This window comes from Apteryx mantelli, chromosome 4, assembly GCF_036417845.1.
Source record: "Apteryx mantelli isolate bAptMan1 chromosome 4, bAptMan1.hap1, whole genome shotgun sequence".
NCBI lineage: Eukaryota > Metazoa > Chordata > Aves > Apterygiformes > Apterygidae > Apteryx > Apteryx mantelli.
In genome coordinates, this window is record NC_089981.1 from 23,010,037 (window position 1) to 23,032,566 (window position 22,530).

The following is a 22,530-nucleotide window of genomic DNA, read 5'->3' on the forward strand; positions in this document are numbered from 1 at the left end:
TGAAAGAACTTGGCCAAAAACTAGAATGCAGTAAAACAGCTGGACTCACATGTTACAACAAAGATCAAATTTCGACAATGTGCTACAATTATGAAATCAGAATCTTATGTTGTGTTTTTGTACCATGTACTCACACAACTGTCACCACAAAATCTTATGAAAGTACTACACCAATTACACTTACAACTCCAGAAACAACAACTACTTCTTCAAAAACCTCTCTTGAAACAACAACAAGTACTTCCACTGAGGCAATATCCAGTACAGTGCCTTGCAAACCTGAGTGCAAATGGTCCAAATGGTATGATGTCCATTCCCCAACTTTGCACAACAAGGGAGATTATGAAACTTACCATGACATTAGAGCTGCTGGAAAAGCAATTTGCAGAAACCCTGAAAAAATACAATGTAGAGCAGAGAAATATCCACATAAATCTATCGAAGAAATTGGCCAAGTTGTTCACTGCAATGTAACATATGGGCTTATCTGTAGAAATGAGGATCAAAAAGGAGAATTGCATATATGTCTTAATTACCAAATAAAGGTATTGTGTTGTGATGACTACAGCCACTGCCAAACAACAAGAGTGACATCTACTGCATCAACTGAAACTTCCACACAAATATCTACAGCTACAGAAATGACATCATTTTCATCCACCACAAGATCAACACCAATTACTACAACTTCTGAAAGCACAACATTCAAACCTTCAACTCCTACAGGAACAACCACAAGCACATCCACAACAGAAAAAACAACACCTGTCACCACTTCTCCTTCAACAGCTCCTCTTTGTAGTAAAGAAGAATGTGAATGGTCAGTGTGGTATGATGTCAGTTACCCATATTATGGAAATCAGAATGGAGATTTTGAAACAATTCAGAACATAAAAAAACATGGATACAAAGTCTGTGATAACAGAAAAGCTGTGGAATGCAGAGCAGTAAGGTTTCCTGACACACCATATCCCCTCCTAGAGCAAAACATCACATGCAACACAGAAGAAGGGCTGATATGCTACAATAAAGACCAATTTCCACAAATCTGCTATAACTACAAGGTCAGATTCCAATGTTGTACTAACAAAAGAGTACCATGCTCCACAACCAAACTGCCCCATACAACTACAGAAAAACCAAAAACAACATCAAGTATTCCTACCACATCAACTAGGTTTACATCCACAGAAACAACACCATCAACACAAACACCAGGCATTCACACATATAAGCCAAGGACTACTCAACCAACAACTCCACCAAAAACAGAACATATTCATACAGAAACTTCAACAGGAAGTACGACAAAAACACAAAAACCAACAACGACCACACAAACTGGAACGCCTATGACATTAACACCGATTGTCACTATCACGCCCATCACGAGCCCCACCACCACCACCACCAGCCCGTGGATCACCACCACCTCCACGGAATCACCCACCACAGTCACAACCTCCACCAGCACCCTCTCCACCTCCCCCAAAACCACACCACCAACCACCACCGTCACCAGCACGCCCACGTCAACACCCACCGTCACCCCCACCACCACAACCTCCACTAGCACCTGTATCTCGGAAGTGTGCTCCTGGAGCGAGTGGTTCGATGTCGACTTCCCCTCCTCGGGGCCCGGCCAGGGAGACTTTGAAACCTACCAGCACATCAGGGCCACCGGACAGAAAGTCTGTCAGCACCCTAAAGAGATCCAGTGCCAGGCGGAGGACTACCCCGAAGTTTCCATCGAGCACGTCGGGCAGGTCGTGCAGTGCGACGTCAACTTTGGACTGGTGTGCAAGAACGAAGACCAGCTTGGCAAATTTAAGATGTGCCTGAACTACAAGATCCGCGTCCTCTGCTGCAGCCCAAACCCGCTCTGCCCTCCCACCACCAGCCCCACCACCACCAGCCCCACCACCACCACCAGCCCCTGGATCACCACCACCTCCACGGAATCACCCACCACAGTCACAACCTCCACCAGCACCCTCTCCACCTCCCCCGAAACCACACCACCAACCACCACCGTCACCAGCACGCCCACGTCAACACCCACCGTCACCCCCACCACCACAACCTCCACTAGCACCTGTATCTCGGAAGTGTGCTCCTGGAGCGAGTGGTTCGATGTCGACTTCCCCTCCTCGGGGCCCGGCCAGGGAGACTTTGAAACCTACCAGCACATCAGGGCCACCGGACAGAAAGTCTGTCAGCACCCTAAAGAGATCCAGTGCCAGGCGGAGGACTACCCCGAAGTTTCCATCGAGCACGTCGGGCAGGTCGTGCAGTGCGACGTCAACTTTGGACTGGTGTGCAAGAACGAAGACCAGCTTGGCAAATTTAAGATGTGCCTGAACTACAAGATCCGCGTCCTCTGCTGCAGCCCAAACCCGCTCTGCCCTCCCACCACCAGCCCCACCACCACCAGCCCCACCACCACCACCAGCCCCTGGATCACCACCACCTCCACGGAATCACCCACCACAGTCACAACCTCCACCAGCACCCTCTCCACCTCCCCCGAAACCACACCACCAACCACCACCGTCACCAGCACGCCCACGTCAACACCCACCGTCACCCCCACCACCACAACCTCCACTAGCACCTGTATCTCGGAAGTGTGCTCCTGGAGCGAGTGGTTCGATGTCGACTTCCCCTCCTCGGGGCCCGGCCAGGGAGACTTTGAAACCTACCAGCACATCAGGGCCACCGGACAGAAAGTCTGTCAGCACCCTAAAGAGATCCAGTGCCAGGCGGAGGACTACCCCGAAGTTTCCATCGAGCACGTCGGGCAGGTCGTGCAGTGCGACGTCAACTTTGGACTGGTGTGCAAGAACGAAGACCAGCTTGGCAAATTTAAGATGTGCCTGAACTACAAGATCCGCGTCCTCTGCTGCAGCCCAAACCCGCTCTGCCCTCCCACCACCAGCCCCACCACCACCAGCCCCACCACCACCACCAGCCCCTGGATCACCACCACCTCCACGGAATCACCCACCACAGTCACAACCTCCACCAGCACCCTCTCCACCTCCCCCGAAACCACACCACCAACCACCACCGTCACCAGCACGCCCACGTCAACACCCACCGTCACCCCCACCACCACAACCTCCACTAGCACCTGTATCTCGGAAGTGTGCTCCTGGAGCGAGTGGTTCGATGTCGACTTCCCCTCCTCGGGGCCCGGCCAGGGAGACTTTGAAACCTACCAGCACATCAGGGCCACCGGACAGAAAGTCTGTCAGCACCCTAAAGAGATCCAGTGCCAGGCGGAGGACTACCCCGAAGTTTCCATCGAGCACGTCGGGCAGGTCGTGCAGTGCGACGTCAACTTTGGACTGGTGTGCAAGAACGAAGACCAGCTTGGCAAATTTAAGATGTGCCTGAACTACAAGATCCGCGTCCTCTGCTGCAGCCCAAACCCGCTCTGCCCTCCCACCACCAGCCCCACCACCACCAGCCCCACCACCACCACCAGCCCCTGGATCACCACCACCTCCACGGAATCACCCACCACAGTCACAACCTCCACCAGCACCCTCTCCACCTCCCCCGAAACCACACCACCAACCACCACCGTCACCAGCACGCCCACGTCAACACCCACCGTCACCCCCACCACCACAACCTCCACTAGCACCTGTATCTCGGAAGTGTGCTCCTGGAGCGAGTGGTTCGATGTCGACTTCCCCTCCTCGGGGCCCGGCCAGGGAGACTTTGAAACCTACCAGCACATCAGGGCCACCGGACAGAAAGTCTGTCAGCACCCTAAAGAGATCCAGTGCCAGGCGGAGGACTACCCCGAAGTTTCCATCGAGCACGTCGGGCAGGTCGTGCAGTGCGACGTCAACTTTGGACTGGTGTGCAAGAACGAAGACCAGCTTGGCAAATTTAAGATGTGCCTGAACTACAAGATCCGCGTCCTCTGCTGCAGCCCAAACCCGCTCTGCCCTCCCACCACCAGCCCCACCACCACCAGCCCCACCACCACCACCAGCCCCTGGATCACCACCACCTCCACGGAATCACCCACCACAGTCACAACCTCCACCAGCACCCTCTCCACCTCCCCCGAAACCACACCACCAACCACCACCGTCACCAGCACGCCCACGTCAACACCCACCGTCACCCCCACCACCACAACCTCCACTAGCACCTGTATCTCGGAAGTGTGCTCCTGGAGCGAGTGGTTCGATGTCGACTTCCCCTCCTCGGGGCCCGGCCAGGGAGACTTTGAAACCTACCAGCACATCAGGGCCACCGGACAGAAAGTCTGTCAGCACCCTAAAGAGATCCAGTGCCAGGCGGAGGACTACCCCGAAGTTTCCATCGAGCACGTCGGGCAGGTCGTGCAGTGCGACGTCAACTTTGGACTGGTGTGCAAGAACGAAGACCAGCTTGGCAAATTTAAGATGTGCCTGAACTACAAGATCCGCGTCCTCTGCTGCAGCCCAAACCCGCTCTGCCCTCCCACCACCAGCCCCACCACCACCAGCCCCACCACCACCACCAGCCCCTGGATCACCACCACCTCCACGGAATCACCCACCACAGTCACAACCTCCACCAGCACCCTCTCCACCTCCCCCGAAACCACACCACCAACCACCACCGTCACCAGCACGCCCACGTCAACACCCACCGTCACCCCCACCACCACAACCTCCACTAGCACCTGTATCTCGGAAGTGTGCTCCTGGAGCGAGTGGTTCGATGTCGACTTCCCCTCCTCGGGGCCCGGCCAGGGAGACTTTGAAACCTACCAGCACATCAGGGCCACCGGACAGAAAGTCTGTCAGCACCCTAAAGAGATCCAGTGCCAGGCGGAGGACTACCCCGAAGTTTCCATCGAGCACGTCGGGCAGGTCGTGCAGTGCGACGTCAACTTTGGACTGGTGTGCAAGAACGAAGACCAGCTTGGCAAATTTAAGATGTGCCTGAACTACAAGATCCGCGTCCTCTGCTGCAGCCCAAACCCGCTCTGCCCTCCCACCACCAGCCCCACCACCACCAGCCCCACCACCACCACCAGCCCCTGGATCACCACCACCTCCACGGAATCACCCACCACAGTCACAACCTCCACCAGCACCCTCTCCACCTCCCCCAAAACCACACCACCAACCACCACCGTCACCAGCACGCCCACGTCAACACCCACCGTCACCCCCACCACCACAACCTCCACTAGCACCTGTATCTCGGAAGTGTGCTCCTGGAGCGAGTGGTTCGATGTCGACTTCCCCTCCTCGGGGCCCGGCCAGGGAGACTTTGAAACCTACCAGCACATCAGGGCCACCGGACAGAAAGTCTGTCAGCACCCTAAAGAGATCCAGTGCCAGGCGGAGGACTACCCCGAAGTTTCCATCGAGCACGTCGGGCAGGTCGTGCAGTGCGACGTCAACTTTGGACTGGTGTGCAAGAACGAAGACCAGCTTGGCAAATTTAAGATGTGCCTGAACTACAAGATCCGCGTCCTCTGCTGCAGCCCAAACCCGCTCTGCCCTCCCACCACCAGCCCCACCACCACCAGCCCCACCACCACCACCAGCCCCTGGATCACCACCACCTCCACGGAATCACCCACCACAGTCACAACCTCCACCAGCACCCTCTCCACCTCCCCCAAAACCACACCACCAACCACCACCGTCACCAGCACGCCCACGTCAACACCCACCGTCACCCCCACCACCACAACCTCCACTAGCACCTGTATCTCGGAAGTGTGCTCCTGGAGCGAGTGGTTCGATGTCGACTTCCCCTCCTCGGGGCCCGGCCAGGGAGACTTTGAAACCTACCAGCACATCAGGGCCACCGGACAGAAAGTCTGTCAGCACCCTAAAGAGATCCAGTGCCAGGCGGAGGACTACCCCGAAGTTTCCATCGAGCACGTCGGGCAGGTCGTGCAGTGCGACGTCAACTTTGGACTGGTGTGCAAGAACGAAGACCAGCTTGGCAAATTTAAGATGTGCCTGAACTACAAGATCCGCGTCCTCTGCTGCAGCCCAAACCCGCTCTGCCCTCCCACCACCAGCCCCACCACCACCAGCCCCACCACCACCACCAGCCCCTGGATCACCACCACCTCCACGGAATCACCCACCACAGTCACAACCTCCACCAGCACCCTCTCCACCTCCCCCAAAACCACACCACCAACCACCACCGTCACCAGCACGCCCACGTCAACACCCACCGTCACCCCCACCACCACAACCTCCACTAGCACCTGTATCTCGGAAGTGTGCTCCTGGAGCGAGTGGTTCGATGTCGACTTCCCCTCCTCGGGGCCCGGCCAGGGAGACTTTGAAACCTACCAGCACATCAGGGCCACCGGACAGAAAGTCTGTCAGCACCCTAAAGAGATCCAGTGCCAGGCGGAGGACTACCCCGAAGTTTCCATCGAGCACGTCGGGCAGGTCGTGCAGTGCGACGTCAACTTTGGACTGGTGTGCAAGAACGAAGACCAGCTTGGCAAATTTAAGATGTGCCTGAACTACAAGATCCGCGTCCTCTGCTGCAGCCCAAACCCGCTCTGCCCTCCCACCACCAGCCCCACCACCACCAGCCCCACCACCACCACCAGCCCCTGGATCACCACCACCTCCACGGAATCACCCACCACAGTCACAACCTCCACCAGCACCCTCTCCACCTCCCCCGAAACCACACCACCAACCACCACCGTCACCAGCACGCCCACGTCAACACCCACCGTCACCCCCACCACCACAACCTCCACTAGCACCTGTATCTCGGAAGTGTGCTCCTGGAGCGAGTGGTTCGATGTCGACTTCCCCTCCTCGGGGCCCGGCCAGGGAGACTTTGAAACCTACCAGCACATCAGGGCCACCGGACAGAAAGTCTGTCAGCACCCTAAAGAGATCCAGTGCCAGGCGGAGGACTACCCTGAAGTTTCCATCGAGCACGTCGGGCAGGTCGTGCAGTGCGACGTCAACTTTGGACTGGTGTGCAAGAACGAAGACCAGCTTGGCAAATTTAAGATGTGCCTGAACTACAAGATCCGCGTCCTCTGCTGCAGCCCAAACCCGCTCTGCCCTCCCACCACCAGCCCCACCACCACCAGCCCCACCACCACCACCAGCCCCTGGATCACCACCACCTCCACGGAATCACCCACCACAGTCACAACCTCCACCAGCACCCTCTCCACCTCCCCCAAAACCACACCACCAACCACCACCGTCACCAGCACGCCCACGTCAACACCCACCGTCACCCCCACCACCACAACCTCCACTAGCACCTGTATCTCGGAAGTGTGCTCCTGGAGCGAGTGGTTCGATGTCGACTTCCCCTCCTCGGGGCCCGGCCAGGGAGACTTTGAAACCTACCAGCACATCAGGGCCACCGGACAGAAAGTCTGTCAGCACCCTAAAGAGATCCAGTGCCAGGCGGAGGACTACCCCGAAGTTTCCATCGAGCACGTCGGGCAGGTCGTGCAGTGCGACGTCAACTTTGGACTGGTGTGCAAGAACGAAGACCAGCTTGGCAAATTTAAGATGTGCCTGAACTACAAGATCCGCGTCCTCTGCTGCAGCCCAAACCCGCTCTGCCCTCCCACCACCAGCCCCACCACCACCAGCCCCACCACCACCACCAGCCCCTGGATCACCACCACCTCCACGGAATCACCCACCACAGTCACAACCTCCACCAGCACCCTCTCCACCTCCCCCGAAACCACACCACCAACCACCACTGTCACCAGCACGCCCACGTCAACACCCACCGTCACCCCCACCACCACAACCTCCACTAGCACCTGTATCTCGGAAGTGTGCTCCTGGAGCGAGTGGTTCGATGTCGACTTCCCCTCCTCGGGGCCCGGCCAGGGAGACTTTGAAACCTACCAGCACATCAGGGCCACCGGACAGAAAGTCTGTCAGCACCCTAAAGAGATCCAGTGCCAGGCGGAGGACTACCCCGAAGTTTCCATCGAGCACGTCGGGCAGGTCGTGCAGTGCGACGTCAACTTTGGACTGGTGTGCAAGAACGAAGACCAGCTTGGCAAATTTAAGATGTGCCTGAACTACAAGATCCGCGTCCTCTGCTGCAGCCCAAACCCGCTCTGCCCTCCCACCACCAGCCCCACCACCACCAGCCCCACCACCACCACCAGCCCCTGGATCACCACCACCTCCACGGAATCACCCACCACAGTCACAACCTCCACCAGCACCCTCTCCACCTCCCCCGAAACCACACCACCAACCACCACTGTCACCAGCACGCCCACGTCAACACCCACCGTCACCCCCACCACCACAACCTCCACTAGCACCTGTATCTCGGAAGTGTGCTCCTGGAGCGAGTGGTTCGATGTCGACTTCCCCTCCTCGGGGCCCGGCCAGGGAGACTTTGAAACCTACCAGCACATCAGGGCCACCGGACAGAAAGTCTGTCAGCACCCTAAAGAGATCCAGTGCCAGGCGGAGGACTACCCCGAAGTTTCCATCGAGCACGTCGGGCAGGTCGTGCAGTGCGACGTCAACTTTGGACTGGTGTGCAAGAACGAAGACCAGCTTGGCAAATTTAAGATGTGCCTGAACTACAAGATCCGTGTCCTCTGCTGCAGCCCAAACCCGCTCTGCCCTCCCACCACCATCACGCCCACCACCAGCCCCACCACCACCACCAGCCCCTGGATCACCACCACCTCCACGGAATCACCCACCACAGTCACAACCTCCACCAGCACCCTCTCCACCTCCCCCAAAACCACACCACCAACCACCACCGTCACCAGCACGCCCACGTCAACACCCACCGTCACCCCCACCACCACAACCTCCACTAGCACCTGTATCTCGGAAGTGTGCTCCTGGAGCGAGTGGTTCGATGTCGACTTCCCCTCCTCGGGGCCCGGCCAGGGAGACTTTGAAACCTACCAGCACATCAGGGCCACCGGACAGAAAGTCTGTCAGCACCCTAAAGAGATCCAGTGCCAGGCGGAGGACTACCCCGAAGTTTCCATCGAGCACGTCGGGCAGGTCGTGCAGTGCGACGTCAACTTTGGACTGGTGTGCAAGAACGAAGACCAGCTTGGCAAATTTAAGATGTGCCTGAACTACAAGATCCGCGTCCTCTGCTGCAGCCCAAACCCGCTCTGCCCTCCCACCACCAGCCCCACCACCACCAGCCCCACCACCACCACCAGCCCCTGGATCACCACCACCTCCACGGAATCACCCACCACAGTCACAACCTCCACCAGCACCCTCTCCACCTCCCCCAAAACCACACCACCAACCACCACCGTCACCAGCACGCCCACGTCAACACCCACCGTCACCCCCACCACCACAACCTCCACTAGCACCTGTATCTCGGAAGTGTGCTCCTGGAGCGAGTGGTTCGATGTCGACTTCCCCTCCTCGGGGCCCGGCCAGGGAGACTTTGAAACCTACCAGCACATCAGGGCCACCGGACAGAAAGTCTGTCAGCACCCTAAAGAGATCCAGTGCCAGGCGGAGGACTACCCCGAAGTTTCCATCGAGCACGTCGGGCAGGTCGTGCAGTGCGACGTCAACTTTGGACTGGTGTGCAAGAACGAAGACCAGCTTGGCAAATTTAAGATGTGCCTGAACTACAAGATCCGCGTCCTCTGCTGCAGCCCAAACCCGCTCTGCCCTCCCACCACCAGCCCCACCACCACCAGCCCCACCACCACCACCAGCCCCTGGATCACCACCACCTCCACGGAATCACCCACCACAGTCACAACCTCCACCAGCACCCTCTCCACCTCCCCCGAAACCACACCACCAACCACCACCGTCACCAGCACGCCCACGTCAACACCCACCGTCACCCCCACCACCACAACCTCCACTAGCACCTGTATCTCGGAAGTGTGCTCCTGGAGCGAGTGGTTCGATGTCGACTTCCCCTCCTCGGGGCCCGGCCAGGGAGACTTTGAAACCTACCAGCACATCAGGGCCACCGGACAGAAAGTCTGTCAGCACCCTAAAGAGATCCAGTGCCAGGCGGAGGACTACCCCGAAGTTTCCATCGAGCACGTCGGGCAGGTCGTGCAGTGCGACGTCAACTTTGGACTGGTGTGCAAGAACGAAGACCAGCTTGGCAAATTTAAGATGTGCCTGAACTACAAGATCCGCGTCCTCTGCTGCAGCCCAAACCCGCTCTGCCCTCCCACCACCAGCCCCACCACCACCAGCCCCACCACCACCACCAGCCCCTGGATCACCACCACCTCCACGGAATCACCCACCACAGTCACAACCTCCACCAGCACCCTCTCCACCTCCCCCGAAACCACACCACCAACCACCACCGTCACCAGCACGCCCACGTCAACACCCACCGTCACCCCCACCACCACAACCTCCACTAGCACCTGTATCTCGGAAGTGTGCTCCTGGAGCGAGTGGTTCGATGTCGACTTCCCCTCCTCGGGGCCCGGCCAGGGAGACTTTGAAACCTACCAGCACATCAGGGCCACCGGACAGAAAGTCTGTCAGCACCCTAAAGAGATCCAGTGCCAGGCGGAGGACTACCCCGAAGTTTCCATCGAGCACGTCGGGCAGGTCGTGCAGTGCGACGTCAACTTTGGACTGGTGTGCAAGAACGAAGACCAGCTTGGCAAATTTAAGATGTGCCTGAACTACAAGATCCGCGTCCTCTGCTGCAGCCCAAACCCGCTCTGCCCTCCCACCACCAGCCCCACCACCACCAGCCCCACCACCACCACCAGCCCCTGGATCACCACCACCTCCACGGAATCACCCACCACAGTCACAACCTCCACCAGCACCCTCTCCACCTCCCCCGAAACCACACCACCAACCACCACCGTCACCAGCACGCCCACGTCAACACCCACCGTCACCCCCACCACCACAACCTCCACTAGCACCTGTATCTCGGAAGTGTGCTCCTGGAGCGAGTGGTTCGATGTCGACTTCCCCTCCTCGGGGCCCGGCCAGGGAGACTTTGAAACCTACCAGCACATCAGGGCCACCGGACAGAAAGTCTGTCAGCACCCTAAAGAGATCCAGTGCCAGGCGGAGGACTACCCCGAAGTTTCCATCGAGCACGTCGGGCAGGTCGTGCAGTGCGACGTCAACTTTGGACTGGTGTGCAAGAACGAAGACCAGCTTGGCAAATTTAAGATGTGCCTGAACTACAAGATCCGCGTCCTCTGCTGCAGCCCAAACCCGCTCTGCCCTCCCACCACCAGCCCCACCACCACCAGCCCCACCACCACCACCAGCCCCTGGATCACCACCACCTCCACGGAATCACCCACCACAGTCACAACCTCCACCAGCACCCTCTCCACCTCCCCCGAAACCACACCACCAACCACCACCGTCACCAGCACGCCCACGTCAACACCCACCGTCACCCCCACCACCACAACCTCCACTAGCACCTGTATCTCGGAAGTGTGCTCCTGGAGCGAGTGGTTCGATGTCGACTTCCCCTCCTCGGGGCCCGGCCAGGGAGACTTTGAAACCTACCAGCACATCAGGGCCACCGGACAGAAAGTCTGTCAGCACCCTAAAGAGATCCAGTGCCAGGCGGAGGACTACCCCGAAGTTTCCATCGAGCACGTCGGGCAGGTCGTGCAGTGCGACGTCAACTTTGGACTGGTGTGCAAGAACGAAGACCAGCTTGGCAAATTTAAGATGTGCCTGAACTACAAGATCCGCGTCCTCTGCTGCAGCCCAAACCCGCTCTGCCCTCCCACCACCAGCCCCACCACCACCAGCCCCACCACCACCACCAGCCCCTGGATCACCACCACCTCCACGGAATCACCCACCACAGTCACAACCTCCACCAGCACCCTCTCCACCTCCCCCAAAACCACACCACCAACCACCACCGTCACCAGCACGCCCACGTCAACACCCACCGTCACCCCCACCACCACAACCTCCACTAGCACCTGTATCTCGGAAGTGTGCTCCTGGAGCGAGTGGTTCGATGTCGACTTCCCCTCCTCGGGGCCCGGCCAGGGAGACTTTGAAACCTACCAGCACATCAGGGCCACCGGACAGAAAGTCTGTCAGCACCCTAAAGAGATCCAGTGCCAGGCGGAGGACTACCCCGAAGTTTCCATCGAGCACGTCGGGCAGGTCGTGCAGTGCGACGTCAACTTTGGACTGGTGTGCAAGAACGAAGACCAGCTTGGCAAATTTAAGATGTGCCTGAACTACAAGATCCGTGTCCTCTGCTGCAGCCCAAACCCGCTCTGCCCTCCCACCACCATCACGCCCACCACCAGCCCCACCACCACCACCAGCCCCTGGATCACCACCACCTCCACGGAATCACCCACCACAGTCACAACCTCCACCAGCACCCTCTCCACCTCCCCCAAAACCACACCACCAACCACCACCGTCACCAGCACGCCCACGTCAACACCCACCGTCACCCCCACCACCACAACCTCCACTAGCACCTGTATCTCGGAAGTGTGCTCCTGGAGCGAGTGGTTCGATGTCGACTTCCCCTCCTCGGGGCCCGGCCAGGGAGACTTTGAAACCTACCAGCACATCAGGGCCACCGGACAGAAAGTCTGTCAGCACCCTAAAGAGATCCAGTGCCAGGCGGAGGACTACCCCGAAGTTTCCATCGAGCACGTCGGGCAGGTCGTGCAGTGCGACGTCAACTTTGGACTGGTGTGCAAGAACGAAGACCAGCTTGGCAAATTTAAGATGTGCCTGAACTACAAGATCCGCGTCCTCTGCTGCAGCCCAAACCCGCTCTGCCCTCCCACCACCAGCCCCACCACCACCAGCCCCACCACCACCACCAGCCCCTGGATCACCACCACCTCCACGGAATCACCCACCACAGTCACAACCTCCACCAGCACCCTCTCCACCTCCCCCAAAACCACACCACCAACCACCACCGTCACCAGCACGCCCACGTCAACACCCACCGTCACCCCCACCACCACAACCTCCACTAGCACCTGTATCTCGGAAGTGTGCTCCTGGAGCGAGTGGTTCGATGTCGACTTCCCCTCCTCGGGGCCCGGCCAGGGAGACTTTGAAACCTACCAGCACATCAGGGCCACCGGACAGAAAGTCTGTCAGCACCCTAAAGAGATCCAGTGCCAGGCGGAGGACTACCCCGAAGTTTCCATCGAGCACGTCGGGCAGGTCGTGCAGTGCGACGTCAACTTTGGACTGGTGTGCAAGAACGAAGACCAGCTTGGCAAATTTAAGATGTGCCTGAACTACAAGATCCGCGTCCTCTGCTGCAGCCCAAACCCGCTCTGCCCTCCCACCACCAGCCCCACCACCACCAGCCCCACCACCACCACCAGCCCCTGGATCACCACCACCTCCACGGAATCACCCACCACAGTCACAACCTCCACCAGCACCCTCTCCACCTCCCCCGAAACCACACCACCAACCACCACCGTCACCAGCACGCCCACGTCAACACCCACCGTCACCCCCACCACCACAACCTCCACTAGCACCTGTATCTCGGAAGTGTGCTCCTGGAGCGAGTGGTTCGATGTCGACTTCCCCTCCTCGGGGCCCGGCCAGGGAGACTTTGAAACCTACCAGCACATCAGGGCCACCGGACAGAAAGTCTGTCAGCACCCTAAAGAGATCCAGTGCCAGGCGGAGGACTACCCCGAAGTTTCCATCGAGCACGTCGGGCAGGTCGTGCAGTGCGACGTCAACTTTGGACTGGTGTGCAAGAACGAAGACCAGCTTGGCAAATTTAAGATGTGCCTGAACTACAAGATCCGCGTCCTCTGCTGCAGCCCAAACCCGCTCTGCCCTCCCACCACCAGCCCCACCACCACCAGCCCCACCACCACCACCAGCCCCTGGATCACCACCACCTCCACGGAATCACCCACCACAGTCACAACCTCCACCAGCACCCTCTCCACCTCCCCCAAAACCACACCACCAACCACCACCGTCACCAGCACGCCCACGTCAACACCCACCGTCACCCCCACCACCACAACCTCCACTAGCACCTGTATCTCAGAAGTGTGCTCCTGGAGCGAGTGGTTCGATGTCGACTTCCCCTCCTCGGGGCCCGGCCAGGGAGACTTTGAAACCTACCAGCACATCAGGGCCACCGGACAGAAAGTCTGTCAGCACCCTAAAGAGATCCAGTGCCAGGCGGAGGACTACCCCGAAGTTTCCATCGAGCACGTCGGGCAGGTCGTGCAGTGCGACGTCAACTTTGGACTGGTGTGCAAGAACGAAGACCAGCTTGGCAAATTTAAGATGTGCCTGAACTACAAGATCCGCGTCCTCTGCTGCAGCCCAAACCCGCTCTGCCCTCCCACCACCAGCCCCACCACCACCAGCCCCACCACCACCACCAGCCCCTGGATCACCACCACCTCCACGGAATCACCCACCACAGTCACAACCTCCACCAGCACCCTCTCCACCTCCCCCAAAACCACACCACCAACCACCACCGTCACCAGCACGCCCACGTCAACACCCACCGTCACCCCCACCACCACAACCTCCACTAGCACCTGTATCTCGGAAGTGTGCTCCTGGAGCGAGTGGTTCGATGTCGACTTCCCCTCCTCGGGGCCCGGCCAGGGAGACTTTGAAACCTACCAGCACATCAGGGCCACCGGACAGAAAGTCTGTCAGCACCCTAAAGAGATCCAGTGCCAGGCGGAGGACTACCCCGAAGTTTCCATCGAGCACGTCGGGCAGGTCGTGCAGTGCGACGTCAACTTTGGACTGGTGTGCAAGAACGAAGACCAGCTTGGCAAATTTAAGATGTGCCTGAACTACAAGATCCGCGTCCTCTGCTGCAGCCCAAACCCGCTCTGCCCTCCCACCACCAGCCCCACCACCACCAGCCCCACCACCACCACCAGCCCCTGGATCACCACCACCTCCACGGAATCACCCACCACAGTCACAACCTCCACCAGCACCCTCTCCACCTCCCCCAAAACCACACCACCAACCACCACCGTCACCAGCACGCCCACGTCAACACCCACCGTCACCCCCACCACCACAACCTCCACTAGCACCTGTATCTCGGAAGTGTGCTCCTGGAGCGAGTGGTTCGATGTCGACTTCCCCTCCTCGGGGCCCGGCCAGGGAGACTTTGAAACCTACCAGCACATCAGGGCCACCGGACAGAAAGTCTGTCAGCACCCTAAAGAGATCCAGTGCCAGGCGGAGGACTACCCCGAAGTTTCCATCGAGCACGTCGGGCAGGTCGTGCAGTGCGACGTCAACTTTGGACTGGTGTGCAAGAACGAAGACCAGCTTGGCAAATTTAAGATGTGCCTGAACTACAAGATCCGCGTCCTCTGCTGCAGCCCAAACCCGCTCTGCCCTCCCACCACCAGCCCCACCACCACCAGCCCCACCACCACCACCAGCCCCTGGATCACCACCACCTCCACGGAATCACCCACCACAGTCACAACCTCCACCAGCACCCTCTCCACCTCCCCCGAAACCACACCACCAACCACCACCGTCACCAGCACGCCCACGTCAACACCCACCGTCACCCCCACCACCACAACCTCCACTAGCACCTGTATCTCGGAAGTGTGCTCCTGGAGCGAGTGGTTCGATGTCGACTTCCCCTCCTCGGGGCCCGGCCAGGGAGACTTTGAAACCTACCAGCACATCAGGGCCACCGGACAGAAAGTCTGTCAGCACCCTAAAGAGATCCAGTGCCAGGCGGAGGACTACCCCGAAGTTTCCATCGAGCACGTCGGGCAGGTCGTGCAGTGCGACGTCAACTTTGGACTGGTGTGCAAGAACGAAGACCAGCTTGGCAAATTTAAGATGTGCCTGAACTACAAGATCCGCGTCCTCTGCTGCAGCCCAAACCCGCTCTGCCCTCCCACCACCAGCCCCACCACCACCAGCCCCACCACCACCACCAGCCCCTGGATCACCACCACCTCCACGGAATCACCCACCACAGTCACAACCTCCACCAGCACCCTCTCCACCTCCCCCAAAACCACACCACCAACCACCACCGTCACCAGCACGCCCACGTCAACACCCACCGTCACCCCCACCACCACAACCTCCACTAGCACCTGTATCTCGGAAGTGTGCTCCTGGAGCGAGTGGTTCGATGTCGACTTCCCCTCCTCGGGGCCCGGCCAGGGAGACTTTGAAACCTACCAGCACATCAGGGCCACCGGACAGAAAGTCTGTCAGCACCCTAAAGAGATCCAGTGCCAGGCGGAGGACTACCCCGAAGTTTCCATCGAGCACGTCGGGCAGGTCGTGCAGTGCGACGTCAACTTTGGACTGGTGTGCAAGAACGAAGACCAGCTTGGCAAATTTAAGATGTGCCTGAACTACAAGATCCGCGTCCTCTGCTGCAGCCCAAACCCGCTCTGCCCTCCCACCACCAGCCCCACCACCACCAGCCCCACCACCACCACCAGCCCCTGGATCACCACCACCTCCACGGAATCACCCACCACAGTCACAACCTCCACCAGCACCCTCTCCACCTCCCCCAAAACCACACCACCAACCACCACCGTCACCAGCACGCCCACGTCAACACCCACCGTCACCCCCACCACCACAACCTCCACTAGCACCTGTATCTCGGAAGTGTGCTCCTGGAGCGAGTGGTTCGATGTCGACTTCCCCTCCTCGGGGCCCGGCCAGGGAGACTTTGAAACCTACCAGCACATCAGGGCCACCGGACAGAAAGTCTGTCAGCACCCTAAAGAGATCCAGTGCCAGGCGGAGGACTACCCCGAAGTTTCCATCGAGCACGTCGGGCAGGTCGTGCAGTGCGACGTCAACTTTGGACTGGTGTGCAAGAACGAAGACCAGCTTGGCAAATTTAAGATGTGCCTGAACTACAAGATCCGCGTCCTCTGCTGCAGCCCAAACCCGCTCTGCCCTCCCACCACCAGCCCCACCACCACCAGCCCCACCACCACCACCAGCCCCTGGATCACCACCACCTCCACGGAATCACCCACCACAGTCACAACCTCCACCAGCACCCTCTCCACCTCCCCCAAAACCACACCACCAACCACCACCGTCACCAGCACGCCCACGTCAACACCCACCGTCACCCCCACCACCACAACCTCCACTAGCACCTGTATCTCGGAAGTGTGCTCCTGGAGCGAGTGGTTCGATGTCGACTTCCCCTCCTCGGGGCCCGGCCAGGGAGACTTTGAAACCTACCAGCACATCAGGGCCACCGGACAGAAAGTCTGTCAGCACCCTAAAGAGATCCAGTGCCAGGCGGAGGACTACCCCGAAGTTTCCATCGAGCACGTCGGGCAGGTCGTGCAGTGCGACGTCAACTTTGGACTGGTGTGCAAGAACGAAGACCAGCTTGGCAAATTTAAGATGTGCCTGAACTACAAGATCCGCGTCCTCTGCTGCAGCCCAAACCCGCTCTGCCCTCCCACCACCAGCCCCACCACCACCAGCCCCACCACCACCACCAGCCCCTGGATCACCACCACCTCCACGGAATCACCCACCACAGTCACAACCTCCACCAGCACCCTCTCCACCTCCCCCAAAACCACACCACCAACCACCACCGTCACCAGCACGCCCACGTCAACACCCACCGTCACCCCCACCACCACAACCTCCACTAGCACCTGTATCTCGGAAGTGTGCTCCTGGAGCGAGTGGTTCGATGTCGACTTCCCCTCCTCGGGGCCCGGCCAGGGAGACTTTGAAACCTACCAGCACATCAGGGCCACCGGACAGAAAGTCTGTCAGCACCCTAAAGAGATCCAGTGCCAGGCGGAGGACTACCCCGAAGTTTCCATCGAGCACGTCGGGCAGGTCGTGCAGTGCGACGTCAACTTTGGACTGGTGTGCAAGAACGAAGACCAGCTTGGCAAATTTAAGATGTGCCTGAACTACAAGATCCGCGTCCTCTGCTGCAGCCCAAACCCGCTCTGCCCTCCCACCACCAGCCCCACCACCACCAGCCCCACCACCACCACCAGCCCCTGGATCACCACCACCTCCACGGAATCACCCACCACAGTCACAACCTCCACCAGCACCCTCTCCACCTCCCCCGAAACCACACCACCAACCACCACCGTCACCAGCACGCCCACGTCAACACCCACCGTCACCCCCACCACCACAACCTCCACTAGCACCTGTATCTCGGAAGTGTGCTCCTGGAGCGAGTGGTTCGATGTCGACTTCCCCTCCTCGGGGCCCGGCCAGGGAGACTTTGAAACCTACCAGCACATCAGGGCCACCGGACAGAAAGTCTGTCAGCACCCTAAAGAGATCCAGTGCCAGGCGGAGGACTACCCCGAAGTTTCCATCGAGCACGTCGGGCAGGTCGTGCAGTGCGACGTCAACTTTGGACTGGTGTGCAAGAACGAAGACCAGCTTGGCAAATTTAAGATGTGCCTGAACTACAAGATCCGCGTCCTCTGCTGCAGCCCAAACCCGCTCTGCCCTCCCACCACCAGCCCCACCACCACCAGCCCCACCACCACCACCAGCCCCTGGATCACCACCACCTCCACGGAATCACCCACCACAGTCACAACCTCCACCAGCACCCTCTCCACCTCCCCCGAAACCACACCACCAACCACCACCGTCACCAGCACGCCCACGTCAACACCCACCGTCACCCCCACCACCACAACCTCCACTAGCACCTGTATCTCGGAAGTGTGCTCCTGGAGCGAGTGGTTCGATGTCGACTTCCCCTCCTCGGGGCCCGGCCAGGGAGACTTTGAAACCTACCAGCACATCAGGGCCACCGGACAGAAAGTCTGTCAGCACCCTAAAGAGATCCAGTGCCAGGCGGAGGACTACCCCGAAGTTTCCATCGAGCACGTCGGGCAGGTCGTGCAGTGCGACGTCAACTTTGGACTGGTGTGCAAGAACGAAGACCAGCTTGGCAAATTTAAGATGTGCCTGAACTACAAGATCCGCGTCCTCTGCTGCAGCCCAAACCCGCTCTGCCCTCCCACCACCAGCCCCACCACCACCAGCCCCACCACCACCACCAGCCCCTGGATCACCACCACCTCCACGGAATCACCCACCACAGTCACAACCTCCACCAGCACCCTCTCCACCTCCCCCAAAACCACACCACCAACCACCACCGTCACCAGCACGCCCACGTCAACACCCCCTGTCACCACCACCACCATCACCCCTTGGACACAATGTTTCTGTAAAATTGGGAATGCCATTTTTTCACCTGGTAATTTTACTCATTTTTATTAATCTATTTGGCTCTTTTTATTGGACTGTGTTTTCAATTTTCATCATTTTTTTCCTAGATTTTATTTTAATATTTTCATGGCTTTTACATGGAAATTTTTTATAGCCTTGTGGGTTGTTTTTTTTCAGTGTTGGCATCTTACTCCTTTTTCTTTCTTTTTTTAGGTGATGTGATTTACAACAGGACAGACAATGATGGATGTAGCTTTTATGCTATCTGTAGTCAAACATGTTCAGTTGAACGATTTACAGGATCCTGTAATTTTACTACACCTCTAACCACTACTTCCCCTGAAACATCTACGAAAACTACATCAATTCCTCTGACTACCACTTCTCCATCCCCAGGTTGTTACTCTAGTACTCACCCTCCCTTAAAGGTATGTAATTACTGTGTTATTTTAGAATTTTTGAATTAAAATATGTATTATGTTGACACCAAAAAGAAACATTTTTCATTCTTTAAAATTTATATTTCCAGAATGCCAAAATAAGCATTGTTCGTGATGAACAATACACATTCTCATTGCTGCATAATGATATACAATTGTTATGGGCCTTCTCGATAGAATTTTTTGCAAACTGAGAAAGCAAACAGCAATAATTTTTTCTAGTGATTTTATCGTTAGTAAAACATGCAGGCTTCAAAGCACTCTATTACATAAATAACATACATTTGTGCATACATTCTCTTTTTTTTTTTTCCTAATTGTCTGCGCTGATGGTGAGGTAAAGTGTACGTAGCCAGCACAAAGGGCATTTATTTCCTCCACCTAAAACCTACCTTGAAACCCTCACCTCAGGCGAGTTCCTCATGCAGAAGCAATAGCTGCAACTAAGGCTATCGCTCCTTTTCAGTATAAGCCACCTTTTTAATTGTCTAGAATAGAATAGAATGACCTTGTACTGTCAGTGGAGATTTGCCTTGTAGCCTTTGTTCCAGATCTGAAAAGCAAGTAACAGTTTTGGATCGTCCATGTCATTGTCAGAAGTATGAATGCCTGTAGTCAATATTACAAATCATTAATACCACAGATTCAAGAGAAGGAACATACATTCCTTTCCAATACCACCATCACTGAAAACATTATATACCACTAGATTAAAAACATGGATAAAGTTCATACCTGTTTGTAAACTCCTGTGACAGCAATTTTTGTTCATTTTGCAGCCTGGCCAAATAATGAAATTATCCAACTGCTCAGAACTCATCTGTGGGGAAGACAGCAAAGAAAAAGTAAATCCAATAAATTGCCCACCTGTAAAGGAAATCACCTGTGCCAATGGACATCCATCAGTGCTGGTACCTGATGAAAATGGCTGCTGTTACCACTATGAATGTCGATGTAAGCATCAGTAAATTAAAGAATTACATTTTTGGAAGCAAGCAAAACTTTGCACAGAATACATGGGGATTTTTTTCTCTGTATTGCTCTAGAAATTGTGGTACATTCAGTTAAGTTTCTAAATTCTTTCTTCTACATTAATTTTAATATTAATCTTCTAAATACTTTCTCTCCATCAGGTGTGTGCGTTGGATGGGGTGATCCTCATTATATTACTTTTGATGGAATCTACTACACTTTCCTTCAAAACTGTACTTACGTCCTGGTGAAACAGATTGTACCTAAATATGACAACTTCCGTATTTACATTGACAATTACTACTGTGATTCAAAAGATGGGCTTTCCTGTCCGAAATCGATTATTATTTTCTACAAATCTTCAAATGTGATGCTGACCCGTGAACTAATGAATGGTGTGATGAAGAATGTGGTAAAATATACATTTTTTTATTTCTCTAAGTCTGTTTTTCCAAAAGAGAAATAAGGTCCATTGGCCTTACTGATTCTCATTTGTAATACAGTCTGTTAGAATATCATATCCCAGAGATGACTAGGACAGAGGCATCACTAGGAGAAAAATATTACACCTATTTCTAGGAATAAAATGTCAGAAACATTAGAAACAGCACTGTACAAATATGAATATATTATGTTCATCCATACGTATATATAAATAACAGGAGGAAACAGACTAATACAGCTGACAGAGAGAAGACAGAAAGAATGTTTGCGCTGTTGCTTGAGGATTAGTCTTTCATGAAAATTAATACATTGTGTGTTCACTTACTTAAGTAAACACATTACGAAGAAACACAGCAACAGATGATAAGCATGCTTCTTTTCTGATGGTGAAGACTGGTGAAGACTGGCCCATATCAATTGTATATTCACTGATGGTAAAGACTGGCTGGCTGACTAGGGATTCCCTCCTCTGTATGGGGAACTTCAGACATTAAACAGAGCCATGGCATGACTCCTCTCCGATCACCTGCTGGGAAGGGAGGTACAGCTAAGAAAAGGGGTGAACGGGGGTGTCCCCTTGTCCTCATGATCCTAAATTAGTGTTGGTGGCTGGTGAAAATCAGAAGTCGGTTATGCTGCCAGTGTTACCCTGGGGAATTAATTAGTTGGTAAGAGAACTCAAATAGGTGGGAGGATATGTTTGTCAACCTGCACTCTGCCCTTGCAGAGCCGCACCAAGCTCTATTTGCTCCAGCCAGAAAGCTATGTGGAAACAGTCCAGTGATTCCCTGTGAGAGAAAATAGGAACTGACAGTTTTAACTCCTACTTCATCCCAATCCAATGAGAAGAAAGTTGCAGAATAATTCCCAACAAAAAGTTATTAAGCAAATATGCCACCTTCATTAGCTCGTGTAAGATGGACTGAAAATGGAAGAGCTTAGATTAAAGAATAAATATGACAGCTAAGTAAAAACAGCACCAGGCACATTTGTCTTCATCTTGAATTGAGAGGACTCTCCCAATGCTAGGGAATGTGCAGCGTTGGGACTATGTGATTTTGTAGGAATTTCAAAGTTATTACATAATAATGGTGGGAACATTTTTGCAATTAAAAGAAAACTACCACTAATTTCTATGTGGAAAAATTTACATTAAACAAAATGATGTTATCAATAAAATACTTCAGTTTAGAATGATGTACATTAGCACACAGTCTGCCCAAACATGGCATATAGAGGCCACTTCATTATTGTTGTTGTTGTTGTTATTATTATTATTCTGTCACTCTGGAACAATATAGCCACACAAGCTGAAAATGAATGCAGCATATGTTGTTATTGCAATGAAAACTGTCATTGAATATGATGCATGATGAATGAGTTATGCATAATTATAAAGATCAGTAAATACATTATTTAAAACAATCAAATAGAAGCAGCCC

General features: G+C 55.7%; 1 protein-coding gene across 1 annotated transcript in view; it reads left to right on the top strand.

Annotated features, from left to right (window-relative positions):
• LOC106496909 (mucin-2-like) overlaps window positions 1-22,530 on the top strand; it is a 52,963-nt gene that overhangs the window by 27,139 nt on the left and 3,294 nt on the right. The window contains exons 30-35 of the mRNA XM_067295339.1: window positions 6,837-6,986; window positions 7,605-8,729; window positions 9,711-10,394; window positions 18,504-18,989; window positions 20,452-20,626; window positions 20,806-21,056. Of these exons, the coding sequence (XP_067151440.1) occupies window positions 6,837-6,986; window positions 7,605-8,729; window positions 9,711-10,394; window positions 18,504-18,989; window positions 20,452-20,626; window positions 20,806-21,056 (2,871 nt within the window). The remainder of the gene's footprint in view (window positions 1-6,836; window positions 6,987-7,604; window positions 8,730-9,710; window positions 10,395-18,503; window positions 18,990-20,451; window positions 20,627-20,805; window positions 21,057-22,530) is intronic.